Here is a 16,650-nt window from a genome sequence, read left to right on the forward strand (position 1 = left end):
CCACTCTGCTAGTCTATGTAAGTTATTGTGCTCCTATTCCCGCTCTGCTAGTCTGTGTATATTAGCCCCATTCTTGCGTGCATTTGCCCACAGTTCCTATAGCCCCAACCCCCAGGGCTGTGTTAGTTCCTATAGCCCCAAACCCCCAGGGCTGTTCTAGTTCCTATAGCCCCAAACCCCAGGGCTGTGTTAGTTCCTATAGCCCCAAACCCCAGGGCTGTGCTAGTTCATATAGCCCCAAACCCCAGGGCTGTTCTAGTTCCTATAGCCCCAAACCCCAGGGCTGTACTAGTTCCTATAGCCCCAAACCCCAGGGCTGTGCTAGTTCCTATAGCCCCAACCCCCAGGGCTGTGTTAGTTCCTATAGCCCCAAACCCCAGGGCTGTGTTAGTTCCTATAGCCCCAAACCCCAGGGCTGTGTTAGTTCCTATAGCCCCAAACCCCCAGGGCTGTGTTAGTTCCTATAGCCCCAAACCCCAGGGCTGTACTAGTTCCTATAGCCCCAAACCCCAGGGCTGTGTTAGTTCCTATAGCCCCAAACCCCAGGGCTGTGTTAGTTCCTATAGCTCCAAACCCCAGGGCTGTTCTAGTTCCTATAGCCCCAAACCCCAGGGCTGTGCTAGTTCCTATAGCCCCAAACCCCAGGGCTGTACTAGTTCCTATAGCCCCAAACCCCAGGGCTGTACTAGTTCCTATAGCCCCAAACCCCAGGGCTGTGTTATATATCTTTGTGTATAATGTCTATGTTCATTGACCTCTGCTTCCCTCCTCCTCCTCCACAGTGCGGAGCCACCATTGTGATCCTGTGTATCGGAGAGACTCACAACCTGATCAACTATGTGTCGTTTATTAACTTCCTGTCCTATGGAGTGACCATCGCTGGCCTGCTGTACTATCGCTGGAAGAGACCCAACCTGCTACGACCCATCAAGGTACAGCAGGCCTATATCTGATGCTACTATATCTGGTGCTACTATATCTGCTACTATATCTGGTGCTACTATATCTGCTAATACTATATCTGCTGCTACTATATCTGGTGGTACTATATCTGCTGCTACTATATCTACTGCTACTATATCTGCTGCTACTATATCTGATGCTACTATATCTGCTGCTACTATATCTGCTGGTACTATATCTGCTGCTACTATATCTGCTACTATATCTGCTGCTACTATATCTGCTAATACTATATCTGCTGCTACTATATCTGGTGGTACTATATCTGCTGCTACTATATCTACTGCTACTATATCTGCTGCTACTATATCTGATGCTACTATATCTGCTGCTACTATATCTGCTGGTACTATATCTGCTGCTACTATATCTGCTACTATATCTGCTGCTACTATATCTACTATATCTGCTGCTACTATATCTGCTACTATATCTGCTGCTACTATATCTACTATATCTGCTGCTACTATATCTGCTACTATATCTGCTGCTACTATATCTACTATATCTGCTGCTACTATATCTGCTGCTACTATATCTGCTGGTACTATATCTACTATATCTGCTGCTACTATATCTACTATATCTGCTGCTACTATATCTGCTGCTACTATATCTGCTGCTACTATATCTACTATATCTGCTGCTACTATATCTGCTATATCTGCTGCTACTATATCTGCTACTATATCTGCTGCTACTATATCTACTATATCTGCTGCTACTATATCTGCTGCTACTATATCTGCTACTATATCTGCTGCTACTATATCTACTATATCTGCTGCTACTATATCTGCTACTATATCTGCTGCTACTATATCTACTATATCTGCTGCTACTATATCTGGTGCTACTATATCTGCTGCTACTATATCTGATGCTACTATATCTGCTGCTACTATATCTGCTGGTACTATATCTGCTGCTACTATATCTGCTGGTACTATATCTGATGCTACTATATCTGCTATTATATCTACTGCTACTATATCTGCTGCTACTATATCTGCTGGTACTATATCTACTGCTACTATATCTGCTGCTACTATATCTGGTGCTATATCTACTGCTACTGTATCTGATGCTACTATATCTACTGCTACTATATCTACTATATCTGCTGCTACTATATCTGCTGCTATATCTGCTACTATATCTGGTGCTACTATATCTGCTACTATATCTGCTGCTACTATATCTGATGCTACTATATCTACTGCTACTATATCTACTATATCTGCTGCTACTATATCTGCTGCTACTATATCTACTGCTACTATATCTGCTACTATATCTGGTGGTACTATATCTGCTACTATATCTACTGCTACTATATCTGCTACTATATCTGCTGCTACTATATCTGTTACTATATCTGCTACTATATCTGCTACTATATCTGCTGCTACTATATCTGCTGCTACTATATCTGCTGCTATTATATCTACTGCTACTATATCTGCTACTATATCTGCTACTATATCTGTTACTATATCTGCTACTATATCTGTTACTATATCTGCTACTATATCTGCTACTATATCTGTTACTATATCTGCTACTATATCTGCTACTATATCTGCTATTATATCTGCTGCTACTATATCTGCTGCTACTATATCTACTGCTACTATATCTGCTACTATATCTGCTACTATGTCTGTTACTATATCTGCTACTATATCTGTTACTATATCTGCTACTATATCTGCTACTATATCTGTTACTATATCTGCTACTATATCTGCTACTATATCTGCTACTATATCTGCTGCTACTCTATCTGCTACTATATCTGCTACTATATCTGGTGCTACTATATCTGCTACTATATCTGCTGCTATATCTGCTACTATATCTACTGCTACTATATCTGCTGCTACTCTATCTGCTACTATATCTGCTACTATATCTGGTGCTACTATATCTGCTACTATATCTGCTACTATATCTGCTACTATATCTGTTACTATATCTGCTACTATATCTGCTACTATATCTGCTGCTATATCTGCTACTATATCTAATGCTACTATATCTGCTGCTACTCTATCTGCTACTATATCTGCTACTATATCTGGTGCTACTATATCTGCTACTATATCTGCTACTATATCTGCTACTATATCTGTTACTATATCTGCTACTATATCTGCTACTATATCTGCTGCTACTCTATCTGCTACTATATCTGGTGCTACTATATCTGCTACTATATCTGCTGCTATATCTGCTACTATATCTACTGCTACTATATCTGCTGATACTCTATCTGCTACTATATCTGCTGCTATATCTGCTACTATATCTACTGCTACTATATCTGCTGCTACTCTATCTGCTACTATATCTGCTACTATATCTGGTGCTACTATATCTGCTACTATATCTGCTACTATATCTGCTACTATATCTGCTGCTATATCTGCTACTATATCTACTGCTACTATATCTGCTGCTACTCTATCTGCTACTATATCTGCTACTATATCTGGTGCTACTATATCTGCTACTATATCTGCTACTATATCTGTTACTATATCTGCTACTATATCTGCTACTATATCTGGTGCTACTATATCTGCTACTATATCTGCTGCTATATCTGCTACTATATCTACTGCTACTATATCTGCTACTATATCTGCTACTATATCTGCTACTATATCTGTTACTATATCTGCTACTATATCTGCTACTATATCTGCTACGATATCTGCTGCTACTATATCTGCTACTATATCTGGTGCTACTATATCTGCTACTACTATATCTGCTACTATATCTGCTGCTATATCTGCTACTATATCTACTGCTACTATATCTGATGCTACTATATCTGCTGCTACTATATCTGTTACTATATCTGCTACTATATATGCTGCTACTATATCTACTGCTACTATATCTGCTACTATATCTGCTACTATATCTGTTACTATATCTGCTACTATATCTGCTACTATATCTGCTACTATATCTGCTGCTACTCTATCTGCTACTATATCTGTTACTACATCTGCTACTATATCTGCTACTATATCTGCTGCTACTATATCTACTGCTACTATATCTGCTACTATATCTGCTACTATATCTGCTACTATATCTGTTACTATATCTGCTACTATATCTGCTACTATATCTGCTACTATATCTGCTGACACCATATCTGCTACTATATCTGCTGCTACTCTATCTGGTGCTACTATATCTGATGCTACTATAGCTGGTGCTACTATATCTGGTGCTACTATATCTGGTGCTACTGTATCTGGTGCTACTATATCTGATGCTACTATATCTGGTGCTACTATATCTGGTGCTACTATATCTGGTGCTACTATATCTGGTGCTACTATATCTGCTGCTACTATATCTGATGTTACTATATCTGGTGCTACTATATCTGGTGCTACTATATATGGTGCTACTATATCTGGTGCTACTATATCTTGTGCTACTATATCTGGTGCTACTATATCTGCTGACACTATATCTGCTACTATATCTGGTGCTACTATATCTGCTACTATATCTGGTGCTACTATATCTGATGCTACTATATCTGATGGTACTATATCTGGTGCTACTATATCTGGTGCTACTATATCTGGTGCTACTATATCTGGTGCTACTATATCTGGTGCTACTATATCTGGTGCTACTATATCTGCTGCTACTATATCTGGTGCTACTATATCTGGTGCTACTATATCTAGTGCTACTATCTGCTGCTACTATATCTGCTACTACTATATCTGGTGCTACTATATCTGATGATATCATATCTGCTGCTACTATATCTGCTGCTACTATATCTGATGATACTATATCTGATGCTACTATATCTGCTGCTATATCTACTGATACTATATCTGATGCTACTATATCTGATGCACTATATCTGGTGCTACTATATCTGGTGCTACTATATCTGCTGCTACTATATCTGGTGCTACTATATCTGGTGCTACTATATCTGGTGCTACTATATCTGCTGCTACTATATCTGGTGCTACTATATCTGCTACTATATCTACTGATACTATATCTGGTGCTACTATATCTGGTGCTACTATATCTGCTGCTACTATATCTGGTGCTACTATATCTGCTACTATATCTACTGATACTATATCTGGTGCTACTATATCTGGTGCTACTATATCTGCTGCTACTATATCTGCTGGTACTATATCTGGTGCTACTATATCTGGTGCTACTATATCTGCTGCTACTATATCTGGTGCTACTATATCTGCTACTATATCTGGTGCTACTATATCTGCTACTATATCTGGTGCTACTATATCTGATGCTACTATATCTGGTGCTACTATATCTACTGCTACTATATCTGCTGCTACTATATCTGATGCTACTATATCTGGTGCTACTATATCTGGTGCTACTATATCTGGTGCTACTATATCTGGTGCTACTATATCTGGTGCTACTATATCTGGTGCTACTATATCTGATGCTACTATATCTGATGCTACTATATCTGCTACTATATCTGGTGCTACTATATATGGTGCTACTATATATGGTGCTACTATATCTGGTGCTACTATATCTGGTGCTACTATATCTGATGCTACTATATCTGATGCTACTATATCTGATGATACTATATCTGATGCTACTATATCTGGTGCTACTATATCTGGTGCTACTATATCTGGTGCTACTATATCTGGTGCTACTATATCTGGTGCTACTATATCTGGTGCTACTATATCTGCTACTATATCTGATGCTACTATATCTGCTGCTACTATATCTGATGCTACTATATCTGGTGCTACTATATCTGGTGCTACTATATCTGATGCTACTATATCTGGTGCTACTATATCTGGTGCTACTATATCTGATGCTACTATATCTGGTGCTACTATATCTGGTGCTACTATATCTATATATATTTACTAGTGCACACCTTAACCAGGAAATGAACTGTCAGTCTATTACTGATGGGAAACCAGGAAATTAACTGTCAGTCTATTACTGATGGGAAACCAGGAAATGAACTGTCATTCTATTACTGATGGGAAACCAGGAAATTAACTGTCAGTCTATTACTTCCTTCCTTCCTCTCCCTCCTCCCCCTCCCCCATCCTTCCCATCCTCCCTCTTCTCTCCCGCCTCCCTCTATCCTCTACTCATTCCCCTTCTCTACTCTCCCTCCTCCCCCTCTCCCTTCAGGTGAGTGTGTTGGTCCCTATCAGTTACCTGGTGTTCTGGGCGGTGCTGCTGGGGTTCAGCCTGTACTCGGAGCCCGTGGTGTGTGGCATGGGGATCGTCATCATGCTCACCGGGGTACCCGTCTACTTCGTCGGAGTCCACTGGAAGAACAAGCCCAGATGTGTCTACAGGGTCGTGGGTGAGTGACTCCTACACTCCTTGTATTGCAAGTCCATGTAGGTCATTCACCAGACGCTCTTAGTCAGAGCAACTTACAGTCAACTAAGTTAGGTATGCTGCAGTCTCCGCATCGACACTGATAAGGCAGAATGACATGCTGCCGTCTCTGAATCGACACTGATAAGGCAGAATGACATGCTGTCGTCTCTGCATCGACACTGATAAGGCAGAATGACATGCTGCCGTCTCTGCATCGACACTGATAAGGCAGAATGACATGCTGCCGTTTCTGCATCGACACTGATAAGGCAGAATGACATGCTGCCGTTTCCATATCGACACTGATAAGGCAGAATGACATGCTGCCGTTTCTGCATCGACACTGATAAGGCAGAATGACATGCTGCCGTTTCCATATCGACACTGATAAGGCAGAATGACATGCTGCCGTTTCTGCATCGACACTGATAAGGCAGAATGACATGCTGCCGTTTCCATATCGACACTGATAAGGCAGAATGACATGCTGCCGTTTCCATATCGACACTGATAAGGCAGAATGACATGCTGCCGTTTCCATATCGACACTGATAAGGCAGATTGACATGCTGCCGTTTCCATATCGACACTGATAAGGCAGAATGACATGCTGCCGTTTCTGCATCGACACTGATAAGGCAGAATGACATGCTGCCGTCTCCGTATCGACACTGATAAGGCAGAATGACATGCTGCCGTTTCCATATCGACACTGATAAGGCAGAATGACATGCTGCCGTTTCTGCATCGACACTGATAAGGCAGAATGACATGCTGCCGTTTCCATATCGACACTGATAAGGCAGAATGACATGCTGCCGTTTCTGCATCGACACTGATAAGGCAGAATGACATGCTGCCGTTTCCATATCGACACTGATAAGGCAGATTGACATGCTGCCGTTTCCATATCGACACTGATAAGGCAGAATGACATGCTGCCGTCTGCAGGCTATGTGTCTTACAACAGAATTACATTTTTGTCATGCAGTTGTCATCTACCACTAGAGGGCAGTACACACCTGCTTTTCCAGAGTCACCCAAACACTCTCATGTTGAGTCAAGTGTTTACTGTATAAACTTTATTTACTGTATATGTCTCTGACCCCCTGCCTGTCTGTTCCAGAATGTGTGACCTACGTGGGTCAGAAGCTGTGTTTCGTGGTGTTCCCCCAAGAAGACCTGTCAGAGATCACCCCCCTCACAGCCTCAGATAAACACATCGACTGAACGAGCTCCTCCTCACAGCCTCGGATAAACACAACAACTGAACGAGCCCCCCCCCCCCTCACAGCCTCGGATAAACACAATGACTGAACGAGCTTCCCCCTCACAGCCTCGGATAAACACAATGACTGAACGAGCGAACGAGCCCCCCCCCTCACAGCCTCGGATAAACACAATGACTGAACGAGCGAACGAGCCCCCCCCCCCCTCACAGCCTCGGATAAACACAATGACTGAACGAGCCCCCCCCCCCCCCCTCACAGCCTCGGATAAACACAATGACTGAACGAGCTCCTCCTCACAGCCTCGGATAAACACATCGACTGAACGAGCCCCCCCCTCACAGCCTCGGATAAACACAATGACTGAACGAGCCCCCCCTCACAGCCTCGGATAAACACATCGACTGAACGAGCCCCCCCCTCAGAGCCTCGGATAAACACAATGACTGAACGAGCCCCCCCCTCACAGCCTCGGATAAACACAACGATTGAATGAGCCCCCCCTCACAGCCTCGGATAAACACAATGACTGAACGAGCCCCCCCCTCACAGCCTCGGATAAACACAATGACTGAACGAGCGAACGAGCCCCCCCCTCACAGCCTCGAATAAACACAATGACTGAATGAGCGAACGAGCCCCCCCCCTCACAGCCTCGGATAAACACATAGACTGAACGAGCTCCTCCTCACAGCCTCGGATAAACATAATGACTGAACGAGCCCCCCCTCACAGCCTCGGATAAACACATCGACTGAATGAGCCCCCCCCTCACAGCCTCGATAAACACAACAACTGAATGAGCCCCCCCTCACAGCCTCGGATAAACACAACGATTGAACGAGCCCCCCCCTCACAGCCTCGGATAAACACAACGATTGAATGAGCCCCCCCTCACAGCCTCGGATAAACACAACGAGCGAACGAGCCCCCCCCTCACAGCCTCGGATAAACACATCGACTGAACGAGCCCCCCCTCCTCACAGCCTCGGATAAACACAACAACTGAAGGACCCCCCCCCCCCCCCCCACAGCCTCGGATAAACACAATGACTGAACGAGCCCCCCCCTCACAGCCTCGGATAAACACAACGACTGAACACCTCTCTCCCTCTGTCCATCTAACAGGGGCTGAGCTGCCAGAACGCCCTGATCCGCCCGCCTACCAGGGACTTGTTAAACCTCTTTCTGTCCGTTGCCTTCTCCTCCCTGAATGCATCCCAAATGGCACCCTATTCCCTTTTTAGTGCACTACTTTTGACCAAAGCACCATGGGCCCGGGTGTAAAGTAGTGCACTACATAAGGAAATACATAAGGAGTACTATTTGGGCCACACAAGGCTCTCTCCTTAACAGCAAAGAGAGAGTTTCCATCCGGGTACTTCTGAGAGGCTGCCTCAGGCTCTTCCATCCTGGTACTTCTGAGAGGCTGCCTCAGGCTCTTCCATCCTGGTACTTCTGAGAGGCTGTCTCAGGCTCTTCCATCCTGGTACTTCTGAGAGGCTGCCTCAGGCTCTTCCATCCTGGTACTTCTGAGAGGCTGCCTCAGGCTCTTCCATCCTGGTACTTCTGAGAGGTTGCCTCAGGCTCTTCCATCCTGGTACTTCGGAGAAGCTGCCTCAGGCTCTTCCATCCTGGTACTTCTGAGAGGCTGTCTCAGGCTCTTCCATCCTGGTACTTCTGAGAAGCTGCCTCAGGCTCTTCCATCCTGGGACTTCTGAGAGGCTGCCTCAGGCTCTTCCATCCGGGTACTTCTGAGAGGCTGCCTCAGGCTGTGTTTAGTGGGAGGGGCATCAGGATCAGTAAAGGTTGTATTGGTGGATACCCCTCCCCTTCTCTTCACTAGACAACCAATGCCAAGACACCGTACTCAAGGAACTTTTGTTTTCTGAGATATTTCTTTTATTTTTTTTTAGTAGTATTATTTGTTTTTGAAATGAGTCTAAACTTTGTCCATTTTATTGTGCCTTACAAGTGGGATGAATTGTAATGTTTTTAATGTTTTGTTTCTTTGATGCGGCCTATTGGTTTTGTGGTGATATTAAGTTTAAACTGTGTACTACTCCCTGAGGTACAGTAGTATTTGCAGCGGTTTTCCTTTGGCTGCACTTCCCACTACTTCCTGTGACTTCCTGTTTTCCCTGTAGTGACTTCTAGAGTTTGGTGGTGATGAGATACGGTCTGACCTGTAGTAACCTCTAGAGTTTGGTGGTGATGAGATACGGTCTGACCTGAGATACGGTCTGACCTGAGATACGGTCTGACCTGAGATACGGTCTGACCTGTAGTAACTTCTAGAGTTTGGTGGTGATGGGGTACGGTCTGACCTGAGATACGGTCTGACCTGTAGTAACTTCTAGAGTTTGGTGTTAATGGGGTACGGTCTGACCTGTAGTAACCTCTAGAGTTTGGTGGTGATGAGATACGGTCTGACCTGAGATACGGTCTGACCTGTAGTAACTTCTAGAGTTTGGTGTTAATGAGATACGGTCTGACCTGTAGTAACCTCTAGAGTTTGGTGGTGATGAGATACGGTCTGACCTGTAGTAACCTCTAGAGTTTGGTGTTAATGAGATACGGTCTGACCTGTAGTAACCTCTAGAGTTTGCTGGTGATGAGATACGGTCTGACCTGTAGTAACCTCTAGAGTTTGGTGGTGATGAGATACGGTCTGACCTGTAGTAACCTCTAGAGTTTGGTGTTAACGGTTACCCCCCTGCATCCCAAATGGCACCCTATTCCCTTGATGGTGCACTACTTGTGTGCACTACGTAGGGAATAGGGTGCCATCGTTGACACCACCATGGTCTCTCTCTATCTCTTCCTAGAAGACGGATGCTTCAGTTAAGCCCTAAGGCATTCAGCAGGTGAAAGGTTCCAAACTAAACCCAGCAGCACTTACTCAACTTGCTTCAATCGACTTGCTTCAATCGACTTGCTTCAATCGACTTGCTTCAATGAGGCAATTTAAGGTGTTAAGTTAACTGCCTTTTTTAAATACCAGACGCCAAGTACACAGAGTCAAACGTACTTTGACATTGACGCACAAGTTCAAAGTCCACAACTAGTGAAACTCCTGAAAACACAGAGAGGAGATTGAAAACTATTGAGGAGATTGAAAACTATTGATTCTCCTGAAAAGAGAGAGGAGATTGAAAACTATTGAAAAGAGAGAGGAGATTGAAAACTATTGAATCTCCTGAAAAGAGAGAGGAGATTGAAAACTATTGAATCTCCTGAAAAGAGAGAGGAGATTGAAAACTATTGAATCTCCTGAAAAGAGAGAGGAGATTGAAAACTATTGAATCTCCTGAAAAGAGAGAGGAGATTGAAAACTATTGAATCTCCTGAAAAGAGAGAGGAGATTGAAAACTATTGAAAACTCTCTAACTAATTTTAGTCTATGAGGAGCCCCTCAAATGGCATCATATTCCCTACGTAGTGCACTACTTTAGACCAGGGTCTATAGGGTAGTAGTGCACTACTTTGGACCAGGGTCTATAGGGTAGTAGTGCACTACTATAGACCAGGGTCTATAGGGTAGTAGTGCACTACTTTAGACATAGGGTCTATAGGGTAGTAGGGCACTACTTTAGACCAGGGTCTATAGGGTAGTAGTGCACATACAGCTCAGCTCAAAAGCAGTGCACTACATAGGGAATAGGGTACCCTTAGGAACGAAGCCTAGGAATGCTCATGTTGTTTATTGCCTTTTTATAGCCTAGATAGTAAGGACTGAGGTTTTGCACTAGAATCTCTCTGCAGGGTTTTTAATGCAGAGGGGTAAGTAACCATGCCACTAATATCAACGGATGCTTCCTGCCCATCTGCCTATAAACAGCACTGCCAATCATTATGAAATGATGAGTCCACAGAGTTAATTCACTGTGTCCCAGACAGTACTTTCAGAATGGGGGGTCCACTTCCTCATCTAATTCACTGTGTTCCAGACAGTACTTTCAGAATGGGGGGTCCACTTCCTCATCTAATTCACTGTGTCCCAGACAGTACTATCAGAATGGGATCCACTTCCCCATCTAATTCACTGTGTCCCAGACAGTACTTTCAGAATGGGGGATCCACTTCCTCATCTAATTCACTGTGTCCCAGACAGTACTTTCAGAATGGGATCCACTTCTCATCTAATTCACTGTGTCCCAGACAGTACTTTCAGAATGGGATCCACTTCTCATCTAATTCATTGTGTCCCAGACAGTACTTTCAGAATGGGATCCACTTCCTCACCTAATTCACTGTGTCCCAGACAGTACTTTCAGAATGGGATCCACTTCTCATCTGTGGGAATAACTAGCTATACTGTTACAGATGTGACAGGCCATGCATGTGTTTTAAAGGTCTGACACAGAGCCATACTTAGACCCAGGCTAAATATATGGTCTCTGGTTCTACAAATGCTGTCTATTTCTGGTCTCACAGACAGTCACTGTGGGTCCCTGGTCCCTCCTCCTCTACAGACAGTCACTGTGTGTCCCTAGTCCCTCCTCCTCTACAGACAGTCAGTGTGTCCCTAGTCCCTCCTTCAATACAGACAGTCACTGTGTGTCCCTAGTCCCTCCTTCAATACAGACAGTCACTGTGTGTCCTTAGTCCCTCCTTCAATACAGACAGTCCCTAGTCCCCGCCTCCTCTACAGACAGTCACTGTGTGTCCCTAGTCCCTCCTCCTCTACAGACAGTCACTGTGTGTCCCTAGTCCCTCCTCCTCTACAGACAGTCACTGTGTGTCCCTAGTCCCTCCTCCTCTACAGACAGTCACTGTGTATCCCTAGTCCCTCCTCCTCTATAGACAGTCACTGTGTATCCCTAGTCCCTCCTCCTCTACAGACAGTCACTGTGTATCCCTAGTCCCTCCTCCTCTACAGACAGTCACTGTGTATCCCTAGTCCCTCCTCCTCTACATACAGTCACTGTGTGTCCCTAGTCCCTCCTCCTCTACAGACAGTCACTGTGTATCCCTAGTCCCTCCTCCTCTACAGAGAGTCACTGTGTGTCCCTAGTCTCTCCTTCAATACAGACAGTCACTGTGTGTCCCTAGTCCCTCCTTCAATACAGACAGTCACTGTGTGTCCCTAGTCCCCGCCTCCTCTACAGACAGTCACTGTGTGTCCCTAGTCCCTCCTCCTCTACAGACAGTCACTGTGTGTCCCTAGTCCCTCCTCCTCTACAGACAGTCACTGTGTGTCCCTAGTCCCTCCTCCTCTACAGACAGTCACTGTGTATCCCTAGTCCCTCCTCCTCTACAGACAGTCACTGTGTATCCCTAGTCCCTCCTCCTCTACAGACAGTCACTGTGTATCCTTAGTCCCTCCTCCTCTACAGACAGTCACTGTGTATCCCTAGTCCCTCCTCCTCTACAGACAGTCACTGTGTGTCCCTAGTCCCTCCTCCTCTACAGACAGTCACTGTGTGTCCCTAGTCCCTCCTCCTCTACAGACAGTCACTGTGTATCCCTAGTCCCTCCTCCTCTACAGACAGTCACTGTGTATCCCTAGTCCCTCCTCCTCTACAGACAGTCACTGTGTATCCCTAGTCCCTCCTCCTCTACAGACAGTCACTGTGTGTCCCTAGTCCCTCCTCCTCTACAGACAGTCACTGTGTGTCCCTAGTCCCTCCTCCTCTACAGACAGTCAGTGTGTCCCTAGTCCCTCCTTCAATACAGACAGTCACTGTGTGTCCCTAGTCCCTCCTTCAATACAGACAGTTACTGTGTATCCCTAGTCCCTCCTCCTCTACAGACAGTCACTGTGTGTCCCTAGTCCCTCCTCCTCTACAGACAGTCACTGTGTATCCCTAGTCCCTCCTCCTCTACAGTCACTGTGTATCCCTAGTCCCTCCTCCTCTACAGTCACTGTGTATCCCTAGTCCCTCCTCCTCTACAGTCACTGTGTATCCCTAGTCCCTCCTCCTCTACAGTCACTGTGTATCCCTAGTCCCTCCTCCTCTACAGACAGTCACTGTGTATCCCTAGTCCCTCCTCCTTTACAGACAGTGTGTATCCCTAGTCCCTCCTCCTCTACAGTCACTGTATATTCCTAGTCCTTCCTCCTCTACAGTCACTGTGTATCCCTAGTCCCTCCTCCTCTACAGACACTGTGTATCCCTAGTCCCTCCTCCTCTACAGACAGTCACTGTGTATCCCTAGTCCCTCCTCCTCTACAGTCACTGTGTATCCCTAGTCCCTCCTCCTCTACAGTCACTGTGTATCCCTAGTCCCTCCTCCTCTACAGACACTGTGTATCCCTAGTCCCTCGTTCCTCTGCTTTCCTCTGCATACTGTGTAGTTCACCAGGACTTCTCCTGAAAGGTATGGGTCTGCTGCTTCACACACACTGGGTGTGTTCCAGGTGGTCTGTTTTGCAGTCATGCTGCACATCTCAGAAGATTTCAATATGTCATATTTATGAGCTGCCTGAGATGTTAAAAAACCTCCCTCCAGGAACGCACCCACACACTCAATGCTAATACTGTAAAGATGTCTGTGTGTTTTCTACAGTTTCCTTCCTCAATGCTAATACTGTAAAGATGTCTGTGTGTTTTCTACAGTTTCCTTCCTCAATGCTAATACTGTAAACATGTCTGTGTGTTTTCTACAGTTTCCTTCCTCAATGCTAACACAGTAAACATGTCTGTGTGTTTTCTGCAGATTCCTTCCTAATACTGTAAACATGTCTGTGTGTTTTCTACAGTTTCCTTCCTCAATGCTAATACTGTAAACATGTCTGTGTGTTTTCTACAGTTTCCTTCCTAATACTGTAAACATGTCTGTCTGTTTTCTACAGTTTCCTTCCAGCCCTACCACAGTGAGGCACGTTGTTAGCTCAACACAACAATGTAAATATTGTGTAACGTAAAAGTGTCAGGGGTTCACGGTAAACATCGCATTCCTCCGACGTATTGTGATGCTATACATACGTACTGTAACTAGGGTGTATTGTTGGTGTACTTTTCTGTTTTGTAAAATAATATGAAATGTATGATGATAACAATAATAGCTTATTAAATATAATTCTGAGGAACAAAAGTGACAATTTATATTTTCTACATGTTTTGTGTTTGTTTATGTGTGCATAGAGGTACCTCTACTATCATCAGTGGTAGGTATCTCTACTATCATCAGTGGTATCTCTACTATCATCAGTGGTACCTCTACTATCATCAGTGGTAGGTATCTCTACTATCATCAGTGGTATCTCTACTATCATCAGTGGTATCTCTACTATCATCAGTGGTATCTCTACTATCATCAGTGGTATCTCTACTATCATCAGTGGTACCTCTACTATCATCCGTGTTATCTCTACTATCATCAGTGGTACCTCTACTATCATCAGTGGTATCTCTACTATCATCAGTGTTATCTCTACTATCATCAGTGGTACCTCTACTATCATCAGTGTTATCTCTACTATCATCAGTGGTACCTCTACTATCATCAGTGTTATCTCTACTATCATCAGTGGTATCTCTACTATCATCAGTGTTATCTCTACTATCATCAGTGGTACCTCTACTATCATCAGTGGTACCTCTACTATCATCAGTGGTACCTCTACTATCATCAGTGGTAGGTATCTCTACTATCATCAGTGGTACCTCTACTATCATCAGTGGTAGGTATCTCTACTATCATCAGTGGTATCTCTACTATCATCAGTGTTATCTCTACTATCATCAGTGGTAGGTATCTCTACTATCATCAGTGGTATCTCTACTATCATCAGTGGTATCTCTACTATCATCAGTGGTATCTCTACTATCATCAGTGGTATCTCTACTATCATCAGTGGTACCTCTACTATCATCAGTGGTACCTCTACTATCATCAGTGGTAAGTATCTCTACTATCATCAGTGGTACCTCTACTATCATCAGTGGTAGGTATCTCTACTATCATCAGTGGTACCTCTACTATCATCAGTGGTACCTCTACTATCATCAGTGGTAGGTATCTCTACTATCATCAGTGGTACCTCTACTATCATCAGTGGTAGGTATCTCTACTATCATCAGTGGTATCTCTACTATCATCAGTGGTATCTCTACTATCATCATTGGTATCTCTACTATCATCAGTGGTACCTCTACTATCATCAGTGGTACCTCTACTATCATCAGTGGTATCTCTACTAACATCAGTGGTACCTCTACTATCATCAGTGGTATCTCTACTATCATCAGTGGTATCTCTACTATCATCAGTGGTATCTCTACAATCATCAGTGGTATCTCTACTATCATCAGTGTCACCTCTACTATCATCAGTGGTACCTCTACTATCATCAGTGGTACCTCTACTATCATCAGTGGTACCTCTATTATCAGTGGTACCTCTACTATCATCAGTGGTACGTACCTCTACTATCATCAGTGGTATCTCTACTATCATCAGTGGTATCTCTACTATTATCAGTGGTATCTCTACTATCATCAGTGGTATCTCTACTATCATCAGTGGTATCTCTACTATCATCAGTGGTATCTCTACTATCATCAGTGGTACGTACCTCTACTATCATCAGTGGTATCTCTACTATCATCAGTGGTATCTCTACTATCATCAGTGGTATCTCTACTATCATCAGTGGTATCTCTACTATCATCAGTGGTACCTCTACTATCATCAGTGGTACCTCTACTATCATCAGTGGTATCTCTACTATCATCAGTGGTATCTCTACTATCATCAGTGGTATCTCTACTATCATCAGTGGTATCTCTACTATCATCAGTGGTATCTCTACTATCATCAGTGGTATCTCTACTATCATCAGTGGTATCTCAACTATCATCAGTGGTACCTCTACTATCATCAGTGGTATCTCTACTATCATCAGTGGTACTTCTACTATCATCAGTGGTATCTCTACTATCATCAGTGGTACCTCTACTATCATCAGTGGTACCTCTACTATCATCAGTGGTATCTCTACTATCATCAGTGGTACCTCTACTATCATCAGTGGTACCTCTATTATCAGTGGTATCTCTACTATCATCAGTGGTATCTCTACTATCATCAGTGG

At 43.9% G+C, this 16,650-nt stretch overlaps 1 protein-coding gene across 1 annotated transcript in view; it reads left to right on the top strand.

Moving 5' to 3' along the window:
* The window catches only part of LOC139412270 (asc-type amino acid transporter 1-like), an 88,318-nt gene extending 80,490 nt beyond the window's left edge, over positions 1 to 7,828 (top strand). Inside the window, exons 9-11 of the mRNA XM_071159111.1 lie at positions 783 to 932; positions 6,181 to 6,358; positions 7,505 to 7,828. Coding sequence (XP_071015212.1) covers positions 783 to 932; positions 6,181 to 6,358; positions 7,505 to 7,608 — 432 coding nt within the window. The 3' untranslated portion in view covers positions 7,609 to 7,828. The remainder of the gene's footprint in view (positions 1 to 782; positions 933 to 6,180; positions 6,359 to 7,504) is intronic.
* The last annotated feature ends 8,822 nt before the right edge of the window (positions 7,829 to 16,650 follow it).

The sequence above is a fragment of the Oncorhynchus clarkii genome, chromosome 6 (genome assembly GCF_045791955.1).
Source record: "Oncorhynchus clarkii lewisi isolate Uvic-CL-2024 chromosome 6, UVic_Ocla_1.0, whole genome shotgun sequence".
Lineage (NCBI taxonomy): Eukaryota > Metazoa > Chordata > Actinopteri > Salmoniformes > Salmonidae > Oncorhynchus > Oncorhynchus clarkii.